The sequence below is a fragment of the Eretmochelys imbricata genome, chromosome 2 (assembly GCF_965152235.1).
Source record: "Eretmochelys imbricata isolate rEreImb1 chromosome 2, rEreImb1.hap1, whole genome shotgun sequence".
In the NCBI taxonomy this organism is placed as follows: domain Eukaryota; kingdom Metazoa; phylum Chordata; order Testudines; family Cheloniidae; genus Eretmochelys; species Eretmochelys imbricata.
The window spans coordinates 56,756,710-56,774,623 of record NC_135573.1 but is presented as its reverse complement, the minus strand read 5'-3'; the positions used below and the strand labels follow the sequence as shown (position 1 = coordinate 56,774,623).

Sequence of the window (17,914 nt, the reverse complement as noted above, 5' to 3'; positions counted from 1 at the left end):
AAAAGATAACAATAAAGATGTGAGCACACTGTTTCACCAGGGACTAGGCTCAGATTAGCAAATGTGTTTAACTTTTGATTATTCAGTGTTGTTGTTGCGAGGGTCCCAGGACATTAGAGAGAGATAAGGGACCATTCAGGGTGCAGTGGCCCATTAGCGCTCCTGTAGTCATAGGAAAAAAAGGAGGGTTAGTGGGTTACAGACTGTTGTAATTAGCCATAAATCCAGTCTCTTTATTAAGACCATGATTTTTAGTGTCTAGCCCAGTTATGAATTTAAACTCCCAAGCTCCTCTTTTCCAAGTGTTGTGGAGGTTTCTGTTGAGAATGAAGCCTGATAGATCAGATATAGAGTGATTGCCTTGTGAAAAGCGTTCACCCATAGGTGATATGGTATGTTTTGTCTTTTATCATTTTCCTGGGTGAGTTCATCTACGAATTAAGTTGTTATTGGGGCATTTAGTGCACTGGATGAGGTACACCACCTGTTGTGATAGGTATGTGTAGGACACATGGATCTTGAAAAGTGTGTTGTGGCGGGTGTTGATCACTGCAGCACTGGAGATATGTCTGCAGGTTTTGCATCTGTTAATCTGGTGGGGTCTGGTGCCACTTTGAGATAGTGTGCCCTAGTCTGCGGAGAGTTTGCTTCTGATGATGAAGAGCTTAGAGAGGTTGGGAGGTTGTTTGAAGGTCAGAAGCGGGGTGCAGGAAGATTTTATTCAGGATGGGGTCATCATCAAGTATGGGTTGTAGTTGTTTTAACGAAACCATATAGGTTTCGTCAAATATGTGCTAACTACTTATGCTAAACTATTTGATCTTGTATTTAGCTGTGACACTCTTCTGACCTGAAGAAGAACTCTGCATAGCTTGAAAACTTGTTTCTCTCACCAACAGAAACTGGTCCAATAAAAGATATTAACTCACCTACCTTCTCTCTCTAACTTTTGATTAGTCAGATTTAAAACAAAATGCCATGAGACACAATCCTTCCATAAGTTCCCCAGGGCCAGTGGAGTGCCTAAATGGCACCATCTAGCCTTCAATTTAAGAACTCACATGCTGGAATAGGCCAATCTAACTCAATATCTGGCCAGTAGTCAAAACCAGATTTTGTGGAGGAAGCTGTAAAACTGTCAAAAGACAACTACTGTAATTTTTAATATTACGCTACCGAGGGATTAATTTACTCCTTGAAGTAAGAGCAGTGCTGAACCCTTATAATTTCCATCATAAGTCTCTAGTGTCAGTAGACAGACCCACTGGCCTCCTCAGAATAGCTAATGTTGGGTATCTAACAACTCCTATTTTGAAAATATGAATAAACACATAACTTCAAAGATAAGGCATTCTTAGGGCTCTCACAATTGTAACCTTCCAGATTTCTATGTGAATATGGAGACACAAGTCCCAGCTTACCAATGAACTGTGTTCCATCTCACAATCAGCTCAAAGATTGATAGTCTGGATTTCCTGTGGACCAAATGAACCTCTTAAATTTCCACATGGCTTTACATTGGCACAGTGGTCCCCACAGCAGTGGGCCATGACTAGGTCATGTAGTTTGTCTCTGGGAGGCAGGGATGACACAAGCAGGAGCCAGGGAGGAGATGGGCCCTTAGCCACAACTCCAGCCCACTGGCCAAGCTAACTTCAGGCCAAGAAGCCCTGCTGGTTGTATTAGCTGGTCCCTCCCAGTCCGATGCTCAAGAGAGCACTGAATCTGTAGTGCAGCCGGCCCTTAGGCAGAGTGCTAAAACAACAGATTCCCTGCCCTGTCCTCACCTCACCCATCCCATCTCACACAGAGGAAACCAGAATTTGACTCTGGGCATGGGATCAGGGAGTTGCAATATTTTAATTTTAACCAGCTTTTCTTTCTGCCACTTCACTGCTTCCAGAGAGGTCTGTTCACCGTAGGTGGCATTAATGAGAGACAACTGCACTGAATGTATGGAATTCTTGTCAAACTCCCTATCATGGTAAAGTTAATAAACAGTAAAGAGAGCAGTGAAAGGGGAGTTGGAAATGTTAGCATCTCTAGTTTCCATCCAGATTCTTGGCAGATTTTGTGGTTGTGCTCCAGATTCATAGCAACCCCATTCTGTTGTAACACAGAATACTAAACAGATTTCAATATTTACAGATTTCAAACGGCCTATTAATTTAAACAGCCATCTGTTGCCTTCTTTTCAATGGGTGTACGCTACTCTTTGCTGCATGATGTGAATTGGAAACCAAACCACCTAAGTTCAAGTGTGGAAGGGGATGACCAGTCTGAAGGAAAGACAGCTCTGCACTCGCATCCTCCCTTTCCTGGCTTCATTAATAGTCCCTACGCTGGAGCTTGGTGCCACATGGCTGAAGAGGTGTGACTAGGGAAGAGTAATCAGAACAGCTGCTTTACATGGCATGTTTCCCTTTCAGGAAAGCAGACCTTATGATGTAGTCTGCACTATAAGTTAGTGCTACCCTAAGCTGCAGTAACTCCCCCTTCAAGGCCCTAACAGAACATGGAGAGAGAAAGAGCAGGCAGGAGGAGATGGAAGCCAGACCATGACAGCACTGTAGCGCAAAGAAGGTTCTGTTAATGCTGCAGGGGAGGCAAGGAGACCCTAAAATCCTAGGGATAGGACTGTCATTGTCATAAATCTCAGCCTTTTGGAAAAATGTGTGACCATGCCTTTTGGCTATTTTAGTCTATTGCCATCCCTGCCTCCCAGAGATAAACTCCATGACCTAGTCATGGCCCAAGGGCGGCACTGCTGTGGGGACCACTGTGCCCATGTAAAGTCATGTGGAAATTTAAGAGGTTAATTTGATCCACAGTGAGGAAAGTTAAGATTGCATAATGGTTTCCATTCTAACCACCTTTTTTCCCACTTTTGCAAGCCTTCCAAAACTATCATCCTTTGGACTGAATTCCAGGCCTCATCTCTGCCTATTGGTGAATTCTTCTGAGAAAATTTGAGCAAAAATAGGCCAGACAATTTACAAGATGATTTATTTATATTTCCCATTATTAAAAACATGCTTGACCTTTTATTTATTTTTTTTACAGTACTTCAGCCAAAATGGCAGGGAGTTAAATGCTGGAGTTGGCTGAGAAATACCCTTCATTGTGGAGAAGTTCAAGTGTTCTGGTGAAAACTGGTTTTGATTTGAGTGAGTTATGAGCCTTTGAAAACTGCATGCTGGGCATGCACAGTGAGGATTTTTGCTCAACTCTCAGTACTTAACTAAGGAAGGCAGCACTGCACACGTATGCATGTCTGGTTTAGCTATGTAATGAAAAGCGTGCTAAAGGGGGAGGGGCGCTGAGCCTAGGGCACCTCCTGTGCAAGGGAAAAGAGAAAGCAAGAGGAAGGGACAACCAGCCACCAGCAGTCTTCATAGCCTTTTTAGGCCAGGCCTGAGATGCTTTGGAAGGAGAAAGAGAAAGGTGAAGAGAAGAGGACTTAAAAAGAAAAAGTGGAAGAAGGTAAGTCCCAGATGGAGGAACAGAGAATACATGGCTAGAAGTAGGAATAAGAGAGGAGGTGAAGTCCAGGAGCCAGTTAAAGAACCAAAAAAGTAACAGAGCCTATAAGGTGAAATATACACTAAACAAAGAGGGGGGATTCATGGGAGAGGACTATGGTAAGAAAAAAAAAACAAATTCACCAAAGGAAGGAGGAAGAATGGGAGAAAATCCTATTGTCCTATCTTTTCAACTTGGAAATAAAATTACGTTATTGAAAGGGTCCCTTTAAAAAATGATTTTCCATACTACATATAATTTTAAAAAGGAAGAATATTTGTAAAATCATTTAAATGCAAGAGTACTTCTTTCCAGATTTTTACTTCTGAGAGACCGCATCAATGCACAACTCCTTAAAGTAGCAGAAAAAAATCTTTATTTGTTGTGGCCCTACACATCTCCAGAGGAGATTCTATTTATAACCATCAAAACCTACGAATCCGTTCTTTTGAGAAAATTGTTATCTTTATAAAACGATACTCTTAATATTAAACATATCCCTCTGAATGAAAGTCACACTCCATATAAAAACCTTAAAGATTAAATTCTGAAACACCACCACCTAATTTGCACCTGTGGAAATGGGCAGATGTGCAAACCAGTAACAGAGCATGCAATTACCCAATGCATGTGCACAATTACATGTTTGCAGGTAAATTTTTTGAAATTATAGTATAAATTATCGCATCAGAAAATTCGGTCAGATAAGAACAAAAAGCATTTTTTAAAGAAAATTAATGAAATAAATTGTTTAACAGCAGGGAGCTCTGAACTCAGTTCATAGCAAATAATAATCTAGCCCCAGTAAAACAAATCCTATTCTCCAACTCTTCGTGACAACTAAAATCCTGGTCTGGACAAGTGAAACATAACTTATTGTTCACTGGGTAGGCTTTTGAACTGCAATTAAAATATCTAGGTGGATTAAATGACTTGGTGGCGCACATGACATGAGGCTGAAAATGAATATTAGTCTCATGCCTCAGTTTATTTACTATAAACACACTGACCAGCAGAAAAATATAGATTATCTGTCTGCTCATCCCAAGATTTAGGTAAATTCTTCCTCTAGTTCTGCTCAAGGAGTTGAACACTATATCCTGCACATCAGGAAGAGAGCCCAAGTTAATTATGTGTGCATCCAGCTCAAAGTGCTGTATGGGGCACAACACCTCTTCTCTGGTCTGTACAAGAACACTGAGGGTTTGTTTACACTGGGGACTTCTGCACCAGCATAGGTACAGTAATGCAAGTCACAATGATGCAAACCACTTTTACAATGGTGTAACAAGCCTACATTGGGGGTTTGTACTGTTGCAGCTACTTCAGAATAAAATACCTCCAATGTAGATAAGCCATGGCAAGAGGCAGAGTTTTAGAAGCCGCTTTGGGTCACACATGCCTCTGTCAATGAGCCCAGGACTAAATGCAGATCAGGAGAGCTAAGTAGCATGTCACTTAGAACATAAGAGTGGCCATGTTGGATCAGACCAAAGGTCCATCTAGCCCAGGGGTTCCCAAACTTGGTTCGCGGCTTATTCAGGGTAAGCCCCTGGCAGGCCATGAGATGCTTTGTTTACCTTCGTGTCCGCAGGTACAGCTGCTCACAGTGGCTGCAGTTTGCCGTTCGCGGACAATGGAAGCTGCGGTAAGCGGTGCAGGCCGGGCCACCGCTTCCCGCAGACCCCATTGGCCAGGAACGGCAAACCGCGGTCACTGGGAGCTGTGCACGGCTGTACCTGTGGATGCTCAGGTAAGCAAAGCATCTCACGGCCCGCCATGGGCTTTTTCTGAACAAGCCGTGAACCAAGTTTGGGAACCCCTGATCTAGCCCAATATCCTGTCTTCCAACAGTGGCCAATGCCAGGTGCCCCAGAGGTAATAAACAGAGGATGTAATCATCCGCTGATCCATCCCCAGCTTCTGGCAAACAGAGGCTAGGGACACCATCCCTGCCCATCCTGGCTAATAGCCATTGATGGACCTATCCTCCTGAACTTATCTAGTTCTTTTTTTGAACCCTGTTATAGTCTTGGCCTGCACAACATTCTCCAGCAAGGAGTTCCACACGTTGACTACACTGTATGAAAAAATACTTCCTTTTGTTTGTTTTAAACCTGCCACCTATTAATTTCATTTAGTGACCCCTAGTTTGTGCATTATGAGGAGTAAATAACACTTCCTTATTTATTTTCTCCACACCAGTCCTGATTTTATAGACCTCTATCATATCCCCTTAGTCATCCCTCTTCCAAGCTGAGAAGTCCCAGTCTTATTAATTGCTCCTCATATGGCAGCCATGCCATACCCCTAATCATTTTTGTAGCCCTTTTCTGAACCTTTTCCAATTACAAAATGTATCTTTTTTGAGATGGAGAGACCACATCTGCACACCGTATTCAAGATGTGGACGTACCATGGATTTATATAGAGGCAATATGATATTTTCTGTCGTATTATCTATCCCTTTCTTAATGATTCCCAACATTCTGTTTGCTTTTTGGACTGCCGCTGCACATTGACTGGATGTTTTCAGGGAACTAGCCACAATGACGCCAAGATCTCTTTATTGCATGGCTCTTTCTGGCTCCAAACAAAATTGGCACAACTATACTTTCTTGTCCAACAACTAGTTTGCCCTGGAGCAAAAAAAAAAAAAAAAAAAAAAATCAATCCTAGCATGCTTTTAGTTCATGTTGAAATGTAAGTTGGCATAAATAGATATTTGCCTTGAGTATATGCTGAGGCAACCTCAAGAATGTGACACACCATTATAAGTACACTATTTGATTCAACCCTGCTGCTCACCCTAACTATTAGATGGTTCTGTAATGTAGCTTCTGTTTGGAGTAAATGAGCCAAAAAATCAAAACTATTTCATACATGAAAGTTAATGACCTATACAAGACATGGAATCCCAAAGAGGAAGAAATATCCTAACAGGCACACAAAGGGAGTAAAGGAAAGAGGAGCATTTTGGTAATATGAAATTCATGCACACGTACATACATATGCTGTCCTCAATTATACTTGCAGAGGAAAGGGTTGCAGTTACCATCCAATGAAGTTACGTAGCTGCAGCTAAAGGAAGAATATGAACACTGACCGGCCAAACTACGCAACTGGTTTTAATGAGGCTACACCGGTTCCTGCAAAGTGATGAGCTGCAAGAGCTCAACATCTTATGGAACTGGATTTTGGGCCACCTTTTCTCACCTTTTCTGGCTGATCTTGAAGAGGGGTGGAGGCTTTATAACCAAGCTGTAGCAACATCGCTTCTGCTGCATTTCTTTTAGCTATTTTCTTGTTGGGGCCTGTTCCAGTAGTAACTTCACTGCCTATTTTGACCTTTTAAAATGAAACAAAAATATTGATCACAATCACTGATAAATTTGTGGCAGTCTAGTAACACACTGCAACAACCTTGTTGATCTATAGTCAGTTGCATCAGGTGCAACCAAAAAAAAAAAAAAAAAAAAGCTGAGAGGGGGTTATTGGACTAATTTCTTTACCAAAATCTGGGGGGAGGGGACAAGCAGCTGGTTCCATAGATGAGCTTGCTTCCATTCCTTCTGAAAGCCTCTCGTCCCAGAAACACCATGGCCATCACGCATACCATAAAAGTATGAGTGTCTATACATGACTGTGCCTGTGAATTTTATGTGTACTGCACTGTGTTCCCCCCCCACCCAGCTCTGTGTCCGCATACCCCAGGATTGTGCCATGTGTCCCCCAGGTCCTATACTCTGCATTCCTTGATGTCCCCGCCCCCAGCTCTTGCTCTCTCCTGCCTCCCCCCAGGAGAAAGAAGTGATATAGCTTCTGAGTTTTCTCCTCCCCTGCAGGATGTACTGGCTGCAGCAAACCTCCAGAAGCCAATCAGCATCATTAGGAGCCAGAGAAAAGTGGAAACTATGGGTATCTCATAAGAATGACCCTACTGTGTCAGACCAATGGCCCTTCTAGCCCAGTATCCTGTTGTCCAACAGTGGCCGGTGCCAAGTGCTTCAGAGAGAATGAACAGAACAGGCAATCATCGAATGATCCATCCAGTTGTCCATTCCCAGCTTCTGGCAGTCAGACGCCAGGGACACTCAGAGCATGGGGCTGCATCCCTGACCATCTTGGCTAATAGCCATTGATGGACCTATCCTCCATGAACTTATGTGTAACGCTTCAGTGTAAACGCTAATGGGAGGGTTCTCCTGTCAGCATAGGTAATCCCCCTCCCTGGGAGGCGGTAGCTAGGTCTACAGAAGACCTCTCTTGATCTAGCAATGTCAATATCAGTGGTTGGGTTGGCATAGTTATGTCTCTCCAGGGTGTGAATTTTTCTCACCCCTGAGAGACTTACATCGCTATGCCAATGTAAGTTCCCAGTGAGAACGGCTTGGTCCAGGGGAAATTAAATGGACATTAATAGAAAGAGTACTGGATGTTTTGGGGGAAGAGCTTTTCATCTTTATCCTCCCCAGCCATAGGGCAAACAATATTGGAGTGGAAATCACGGGGCGGAGGGGGAAGGGGGGGATTTGGGTAGGGCATGAGCCTCTTCTTCTCCTTCAACAATTATGCCTGTGCCCTTGGATGATCTTCCATCAACACGTTTTCTGAGAAGTTGAGGTCTCACTGGAAATGTGGTCTGTACAACATAAAGGATTTCCTGCCAACCAAGAAGTCCCACATAGGAAAGGCAGTTAAAACTTCAAAATAAAAATGACATATTATAAACAACAGATGTCCACAAAGAGAATATAACGCTGTAATTTAGTCTTTGGGCTCTGCTGCCATTCATAAACTGTGCAAGCTGCATGCTCCTAGTTTATGACTATTGTCCACCAAATGTCCCCTATTCATTCTCAGGTCATTCATACTTCTTCAATACCTATATTTTACTTGGTGCATTCAGTCATTTTATTTGCCAGATCCTGTTTCAAAAATGGTGTATGGTTGCAAAAGTATATACAACAGTTAGGAAGTAATAATCTACTTCATAAAACAATCCAAACAAAAATTTCACAGGTCAAATGTCTCAAATCTTACTGTTTTTTAAATTCTAAAATATCAGCTTTTGAAAAAGAAATAAAAAATCTTGTTAATTAAAGTCAACATGTTTTCAAGGTACTCATTTATCAAATAAATCTTTGTTTACGAAAACATTTAGATTATCCTGTTTTGGTTTTAAATATATATTGTACATACAGAAACAAGCAAATACTCTAAATATTCTCTGCAAACTAAAGAAGGCATAATTAAGCAAAAACATCCAAAATTATGAAAACAGAAATCTGGAACTTGAAGCTTGAAGTAACAGTTAACTTTGCAGTCATGATTAGAAAATAACCAAATTGCAATGAGCTTGTATGTAATAAAATTGAAGAACCTTAATGAGGCGAGACAAAAATGATAATTTATCGCATAGTGCACAATAAATCAATGTGTTGCTATTTCTCAGACCTGTAAAACTGGTTTGGCTATTATTATAACCTCTATCAAGGATTAAAGGTCTGACTACAAAGAGCGAGCTTTCCTAAATTAACTTTGGGAACAGAACACCAACTAATGTCATCAGAGGTTTTCTTCTGTTTATGTAACGGTCAGGACAAGTAATTGGATCCATTTCATCACATCTAAACTTGCTCTTTGTGTGACAGATAAAAATGAACATATTATCTCTGGATATTTTACTTCCACATTCAATTAAATCAAATGAAAACACTGTTTAAGTAGTTTATACAAAAGACTTTTTTACTTAGATAAGTTTTTTGCATGCACTAATGAATCCAGTGGGATGTCTGGTGGGAGAAAAAAAGCAATATCGTTTTAGTGTGAAAGCATTATAAAGCAAGGCCAAAAGTCCCTGTTTAGGCTACACTGTTTATGAACACCCATAAAAAGGCAGCTGGGCTACAGAATTACTTTAACTCCCCCTTTCACAAGAGTCTTCTTAGGCAAGGGAGTAACACAGTTCAGTGTAAAGTTTTTTTCCCCTTCAAAGCCAAATATTTCACTATTAAAGTACTGAGGTTGCCTACAAAGCAAATCCAAATTCAAGGTGAAATTGTTCTCAAACACTGATCTGTAGTCCACAGCACCCTTTCTGACTGTGCACAGAACCATCTCAGATTGAGAATGGCCAGGGAAAGATGGAGGTTAGATGGTCTGTTATAGGATCTCCTGGCTTCAAACCCTTACACAATGTGAAAAAAAAATTAGAAACCACAGTTCTAAGGACATAATGGAAACTCTCAAATAAGAAAACTGAAGGGGAAAAGTAACATTTTAGTTTAAAGAGAGTTCATTACAGTATTGAACACCTTGCAAACAAAGGCCACTAAATTTTGAGGGTAACGATGCAATTCTAGAGCAGAAGGAGAAAGTGGGGCAAGATGGGAAAACATTAAGGTAAGCTTTTAAATTCAGTGAAACCACAACAAGTTTAATGAGCTACATCCTAAGTTCCCTCTAAGCTGCGCGGCTGTGCAGCAGGCTATCAAAGGCTGCGCAGCAGGCTATCAAGGGCTGCGCAGGTGGGAAGAGGTGCCTCTTCCTCAGCCCCGGAGCTGCCCCGGTGTGGAGAGGCGCTCTCCCCTAGCCCTGGACTGCTGTGGATACTTATTTGTATTACAGTTTCTGATCTTTCTAAATTCATCCATCAGTCATCACAAAGTTTTTGTCAGGATAGTGTAGCAAAGGAAAAAACAAAAACAATAAAGTAAATCATGAACAGACAGTAAAATAAGGAAATAAAACAAATAGGTGAAAAAAGACCACCGCTAAAAAAAAAGTTTAAGAAAAGCAAAAACACCAGAGGGAAAATAGCTATCACTTTAGAAAGGGATTACACATCTAATTGGATTTATTTCATCTACAGAAAGGAAAAGGTCAAATAGCCTTTTTTTTAAAATGGCTAGCAGCGAATTTTGTATTCCTGCTGCTTAACTGTATGATATGTAAAGAGCTAAACAATGTTAGATGGAATCAGCTTTATATTCCACCATTGTTCTTCTTGTGCTTGGTCATAACAGAATAAAGGAATCTTTCCTAATATAACATCAGACAATACCTGCATAACAAACTCTCGGCGACGAGGCATCCCTCTCTCTGAAAGAAGAATATACTCTGGCTCCTTCTCCTTTTTGGCCTGCTGGATTTGAGCCAAGCGGCTAATGGGGTTCATTCCTTGACCATATTCTGGTCCAGTCTAAAATAAGATTTAAAAAACCCAAGTTATTTCAGCGCATGCCAGTGCAACAATTACACTGCATGTTCTTTTAATAAGATTTTTTCCATGCTGTTCTCTCAGAGTGATATACTAGACAAGAGAGCATGCCCAAATGAACAAACTGCATTGTCACTTGATCATGGGACTCAGGATCAGGATCCTAAGGCGGAAACTGTAGCAAGTGGTTGGTTTGACCGCACTGCAAATCCTGTTAATGTCTGCATCTACACTGCCTAGCATCAGACTCATAATTTACCAGCAGTATTCACGAATTAGCTCCCTCAGATATAGGAATGGTGGAAGCAAAAGCATAGAAGAGGCTTATACATTTTTATAATCATGTCTTCTAACCCTATTCAGAGTATAGCTGGGCAGTACCTGTCAAAACGGGAGCGCTGGTGCCAGAGCCACCTTAATTCTTTGAATTTCCTGGCTTTTAGAAGCTTTAACGTTCCATAAATGTTAGGTTTTTGCATTTAATATTTTTAGGCTATGATTTTCCAAGGACCCTAAGGGAATTAGGCTTCTAGCTCCCACCGAATTTCAGCAAGAATTGGGTGTCTGAGTAGGTCTACATTATGGAAACTATGCTGGCATTGCTACGCTGGTCTAGCCCTGTAGCATAAATACAGAAAGAGCTTTTCTGTCAGTGACATCACCTGAGTTAGCTGTTTCTACACTGGGGGTTATGTCGGCATAACTACATCGATCAGAGGTATTTTTTCACATACCTGACTGACTTAGTTATGTCAGTATAACTTTCTAGTGTAGACCAAGCCTAACTAATTTAGGAATTGTCTACACTTAAAACACTAGAGGAGCACTGGTGCTGTAGCGCTTCACTGTAGACACTACCTATGCCAACAGGAAGGATTCCTTTCATCAGCATAGGTAATCCACATCCCTGAGAGGCGACAGCTAGGTTCCTAGAAGAATTCTTCCGTCAACCTAGCGCTGTCTACATGGGGACTTAGGTCAGCTTAACTACACCACCCAGGGATGTAGATTTTTCACACCCCTGACTGACATAGTTAAACTGACCAAATTTTCTAGAGTAGACCAGGCCTTTGACACCTTCAAAAATCCCAGCCTTCCATTTTAAGAAAAATGAAATGAGGAAAAAAATTTAAAAGCAGTTGCAGTAAGTGGCTTGCAAAGTTTCCAAGTTCAGCTGCTCTCTCTAAAGCTATTTGCTTATTCAGCTTGCATACTTTACAAAGCTCTGGTAAGGTGGCTGTTCCTGTAGTATTAGGCTTGCGGGAATTTTTACTTGTTATGTCCAAACCAGAATTCAAATTTCAGACATTTTTGCTATAGCGCTATCTAAATCAAACCAAGGAATTATGGACAGAATTCTTTAAAATAGGAAAAGTGCATTTTTTCCACCCTCACTAAACTCAGAAATATTAACTGAAGAGTTTTTTTTTAAGTTACCCAGAGACAAGCATGATCATTTAATCCAAAAAAACCCAATATTCTGCAAAGAAATTATTTTTCTTTAAAGAGTAATAGTTCTCTGAAGACAGCACTTATAATGCTGTATGTCTTCAGACTTCAGGGCTTGTTTCCACATGTAATAGCAGGGAAGTACTCTAGACATAAAGGGTTTGATTCTCCATTGCCCAGCACCCAGGGTAGTCATTTACATAGTGCAAAATGGATATGAAAGGCTGCAAATCAGAATATCATTTTGCACTCACTTTACACTGGTGTAAATGATTACTCAATGGAGAATCAGGTTAACTACTTCACCACACAATGGTATCCTCAAAAATCAAATTAATTTAGACCACTGACAGTCTCTTTCTGGACTGAAGTGCTGATAGGCTAAGCTGAGTATCTGTATGCTGCTAAGGCTACTCAATAATGTTTCATAAATGTATGTAGAGAACATCACATGGCAGCCTTTGTTAGATCAGATGCAAGCTGGTCACTCCAGCTGGCCCCATGTTCAGAAGGAATTTAGGATGAGTGCACAAAACAGAACCAGTCACTGTGGACTGAAGCTCATGAATCCTAGAAGCAGCCATAAATCTACAGCCACCAGGAATAAACACTCCATTTAGGAAACTTGAGCTCACAAGAATCTAAAGACTCTAAAGGAAGCTTAATCAGTGTAGTAAGAAGCCTATTAATATCCTGTGACACAGGGAAGACTGTAATGGAGGGATAGCTCAAATTCAACAAGCTCTTCATGGGTTTGACCATTAAAGGTGGAGAAGGAACTGGTCTATCTTTTATGTGGTTTTGAGACCTGAAGAGTGTTATCAAATGACTTCTAACCGAAATGTAGACACATGCAGTAAGTAATTCTATGGTTTTTCTGCAGAGCGTGTAAAGAGATCCACTTGATGGTGATGTGAACAGAGCTTTGGACTCTTTCCAAGATACTATCTTTGATTAACCAATCAAATAGACTGAAGCTGCACCCAGGGAATAGTGACTGAGTCTCCTTCAGGCTGAGAGCACTGACAACAGAGTCTATCTTCCAAGGGCATGAAGTAAACATTTGACTTTTAAGAGATTTTCAGGATAGCAAGTTAGATGAATGTATAAAATATTCTGAGGCTGCTCAAATCAACTGGAATCAGGCTTCTTAGTCATTGACAAACTGCTGTGGTCGGAGACTACATGGCCTTCCCTCAGACCCAAATGGTGTTACTCATGTTTGTTTGTAAACATTAAAAATGCATTAAGAACTAAGCTTGAAGCAGCTGGACTGCTTTGTCTCAGCACTTGACAGCTTAATAAAAAAAAATCTTAAAAATAAACCATATGGGCAAAAATAAGACGAAATAATAACTAACGAAACAGAGGACACCTAAGTAGCAACAACAACTGATTAAAAGACTTGCTGAGAGAACTACTGCAAAAACCATTCGGCTGCCTGTGTTCTCTTGCATATTAATGGTAACTGGGACAGTGGTCTCCAAGGAATCCACACTTTGCTTACTGGAGTTATGGCACTATATTATTTGCTCATAGAAACCTATATTAATTGTATCATATGATACAGACAGGAAGACATACCTGTATCAGTGCTAGATAAATCTATTCCTAACCTGAAACTTGAGTTGAAATGGGTAAGTGATCTAGCTAAAATGTGAACTAACATCTTACATCTAACTTAAGAAGAGAAAAGCATTCCAAGAGCTGCAATTTACTCTTTCTGTACACAGGAGACTACAATATTACTATGACAATGTCTGGGTTCCTAGTGCATAATTATTTGGGTACTGCAATATTTTGACAATAAAGGTATCAACTGTTAGGAATAAAGACACTTCACATGTACTGGATCAATAGCTATTACCTTGAATCACACTGCGTCATCAACCACTGAGTAAATAACCACATGGATTATCTACAAAATACTGTAACTCCCTATACTGAATATTTAATTAAAGATTTACAAATAAACATGGAAAAATAAGAAACATCTCTTTTTTTTAATAAAATAAAAGTATTTTAAACAGGTGACTAGAGAGGCTACTTTTCTTAATAAGAACCAGTCCTTGCAATGCTGCCTTATTACAGAGAACTTTTTACCACCACATGGGAGTTTTACTGTGAGAGCTGAGAGAGAAGTAGATAACCGTTTTTTTGTCTCTTGTTAGGAGATACTCCTCAATACACAGCAACATGGGTTCTGAGAGAGGAGATCTATTCTATACAGGAAGTAAGACTAAATTATCACAATGGTCCCTTCTGGCCTTTGAATTTATGAATCTTGCCCCACAGGACGTCAATGGAAGAACTCCCATTGACTATAGTGCTACATCTTTAGACTGTAATGGGCAACATCTTTTGGGCAAATACATTTGATACATTTATGGAAAAGCTTTCTTTCTTGTCACAAATGAAATATGACAAATGACAATTAGAGCCATGACTGTTGGGATTTTAGAAAATCCCAAAATACCCAGACAATTTAAAATTCAAATACAAATAAATATGTAATGACATGAACAAGGAAGTGGCAGCAGAATGGACTATTTGATCATATAGGTCTTTTCTATCTTTAATATTAATAAGTCTATGATTTCCTAAGAGAATTGCTTGTTGTGACATATACAGACACTTACCTTTAATATTGTTTTTGGGCGTTTTTTAAAGTAAAGTTTTGGCTTTTCAATCACAGGAAGAGGTGGAAGTTTTTTGAGTTCTTGTAAGACAGCAATTGCAGCGCGTTTCTTTGAGAGTTTCTTACTGTTTCCTTCTCCTTCTGCAGAGAACTCTCCTACTGAAACTCGAGTAACAAAGCTCTTCATGTGTGGAGGGCCACTTTCTTTAATCACCTATTGAACAGAAAATTATTTCAAGTCAAATTATCATATAAGAACACATACCTCATCTTTAACCTTGTAATGCATCAACACAATGTAAAGACATGACCATGAGGTGCTTATCACAAGTACGGCTTTTTTCCATGCAAACTGGTTTGATGAAGATTAGATCTGCCTGGGGGATGGGAGTTTTGTGTTTGGGAGGGAGTTCAGTTCTGCTGGTTGTTGGAGGAGGAAGCAGCTATTTAATTAAATTTAATTTTGTTTTCATGTGTATTGGGGTACCCAGAGCTTTGAATAGGCACCTTTTTCTATTACTTTCAAAATCAAAATAAATACTTATTATTTCAGTAGTATGCAGCATTGCCCAGTAGGACAGAACCATTTGCTGAAGAAAAGCAATGCCACAATACAAGGGGACTCAGATAAAGGTGCTACGCCAGTCTTAGTTCAATAACTGTGCTTTTAATAGGTTTAAACCCTCAATCTTAAAAATATTTCAACATGTTTTATATTAAAGTCTTTTTTTCCCCCCCAAGATCATGTCCCTTGCATTATTTCAGGGGTTCTCAGACTTTTGTACTGGTGACCCCTTTCACATACCAAGCCTCTGAGTGGACCATGCCCCTTCCCCCCGCCCCATACATCAAGAACACTTTTTTATATATTTAACACCATTATAAATGCTGGCGGCAAAGCGGGGTTTGGGATGGAGGCTGACAGCTCATGACCGCCCATGTAATAACCTCCCGACCCCCAGTTTGAGAATCCCTGCATTATTTAGTTTAGCCACTACCCTGTAATGGGGTCTCCTTAAGCATGTATTTCTTTTTCAAACTCTGTTTTGTTGTAATTTCACATGAAAATATAAGTCAGTACATACATCAATCAAAAGACACAAAATGAAGGTGAACAGACAACTATGTTCGAATTTTCCCAGAAAAAAGAAGTCTGTGGATTCTGTTAGTTTTAGCTCAGGACTGCCCTCAATCTTTGTATTGAGATAAGAATTTCCTCCCCACCCTAGAGTGCACTATTATGGCACTAGTTAGAAGAGGACCCTGCCTGAAATCCCAGCCCCACTAAAGCCAATGGAAGTTTTACCACTGACTTCAATTAAGTCAGGATTTTACCCTTGCATTTAATACCATGCAAAGATTGCAACTAGGCCGTAGAGGTTCCTTACATCCTTTCTCCGTACACAGGGCTTGATCAGTCTAGTTGTGAATTTCCAGCGTGGTCAAAAGAGGGAGATCTAGCGTTTCTGTTCCATTTTCCTTCTGAAGGGGCACAGATGGTACATAGCAGGCCAAAAATTCTGACCCAGAGTTTCTTTCTTTTTGGAACACCCTAAACCTCCAGCAGAGCAGAACTTATATTGTGCAAAAGATTTTAACATTCTTTTATTTTTAAACTAGGAAAATTAAAATATGAAAGTACACCTCAAGGCTTTTGTGCAATAATTTTCAACCCTGAAGTCAGGGGAAAAGAGGTTATGTCTTCACAGCAATGGTATCTTCCAGTCTTTTAAATTTGTACCTTAGTATATTACCGGATGTTGTTATATGAATAGTATAACATGGACAGATTGTGGAACATGTTTAATTTAAAATGACTACAAGAACTTTAGCATTTTCATTTCCCATCTTTTGAGTGTTTGAAATCATGATCCTGGCAATAGCACAGGATAGGTGTTTGTATTCTTATATAGTATAATGTATTTATAAAACTACTCATACTCAGACAAAAGAAACATACAGAAATATTTATATTGACCAAATGGGAAAGGGCAAAACTACTTGCGGAAGAAATACCACTGTCAAGTTCCTAAAAAGTATTTTTTAATGTAAAAAGAATTTTTTTGAAAAAAACCTAGTGTCTCTTTAACCCTTTATATTGTAGATACACTGCACATGGAAAATAATGGCCGGCAAAGACTCTTATTGACGTCAGTGGGCTTTGGATCAGGTCCAATACCAAAGTTAGGTTCTTTTGCAACAACCATCTTAACCTAAAACCTTTTTTTGGCTGACCCCAGAAATTCAGAGTGTTTTAAAACTTCCTCTACTTAATATGCTTTAAAACATTTGTGCTATAAATCCAAGAATACAGAGGTTTATAACTGAGTTCAATCGTCACTAAACAAAAATGCTACCCACTTTAGATGCTAGCACACTACAATGCTCCTTGAGTTGAGAGATTCATCCTGCAGCTGAGAATCTGAGTAGCAGCAACAGCAATATTTTTCTCTTTCTGTCAGTCTTATTCCACCATGAGAACATACAATGGGCCAAATTCATGCCTGGTGTCATGCCAAAGGTTAAATTATAACAGGGATGAATTCAGGTCAATTTAATGAATCACTCTGACAAATTAAAAAACAGGAGCACAATAGCAGTGAAGTAAGGGAGAGTGTAGACTGAGACATCTGGGTCATTTGAGATGAGATGTGGGATATGTTGGCCAGAGACTAACGAGCTAGTAGTCATCATGGGGGCAAAGACTACAGGAAGATCTTCAGTGCCTCAACACACCTTTTTCTAGGAGTACATGCAGAAGGCTGATCTCAGCTTGGAAGACACACTTGAGAAGAATGCTTGAAGATGTAGAACATGAGCCCCCAACCCCTGCTGACAGGACAAAGCAAAGGAGAAGCCCACAGATGGCATTTTGAAAGATGAGATTGAGATTAAATGGAGACATTTTTAAACCCTAACAGAGAAGCAGAAAAAAAGCAGAGTAGATGAAACGAAGGCTATGTCTACACAGTCCCTCAGTTCAGACTACAGGGGTGTATAGTGTGCAAAGTGCTGCACTTTAACTCCCCCATGTGGACGCAGCATGCGTGAACTAAAAGGTTCCTAGTTCATGTTAACAGAAT

The 17,914-nt window shown here is 40.2% G+C and overlaps 1 protein-coding gene across 12 annotated transcripts in view; it reads right to left on the bottom strand.

Moving 5' to 3' along the window:
• STAU2 (staufen double-stranded RNA binding protein 2) overlaps positions 1-17,914 on the bottom strand; it is a 225,879-nt gene that overhangs the window by 136,703 nt on the left and 71,262 nt on the right. For all 12 annotated transcript variants that reach the window (XM_077810128.1, XM_077810129.1, XM_077810130.1 and 9 more), the window contains 3 exons: positions 14,833-15,045; positions 10,589-10,726; positions 6,739-6,870 (listed from right to left, as the gene is read on the bottom strand). In XM_077810128.1, coding sequence (XP_077666254.1) covers positions 6,739-6,870; positions 10,589-10,726; positions 14,833-15,045 — 483 coding nt within the window. The remainder of the gene's footprint in view (positions 1-6,738; positions 6,871-10,588; positions 10,727-14,832; positions 15,046-17,914) is intronic.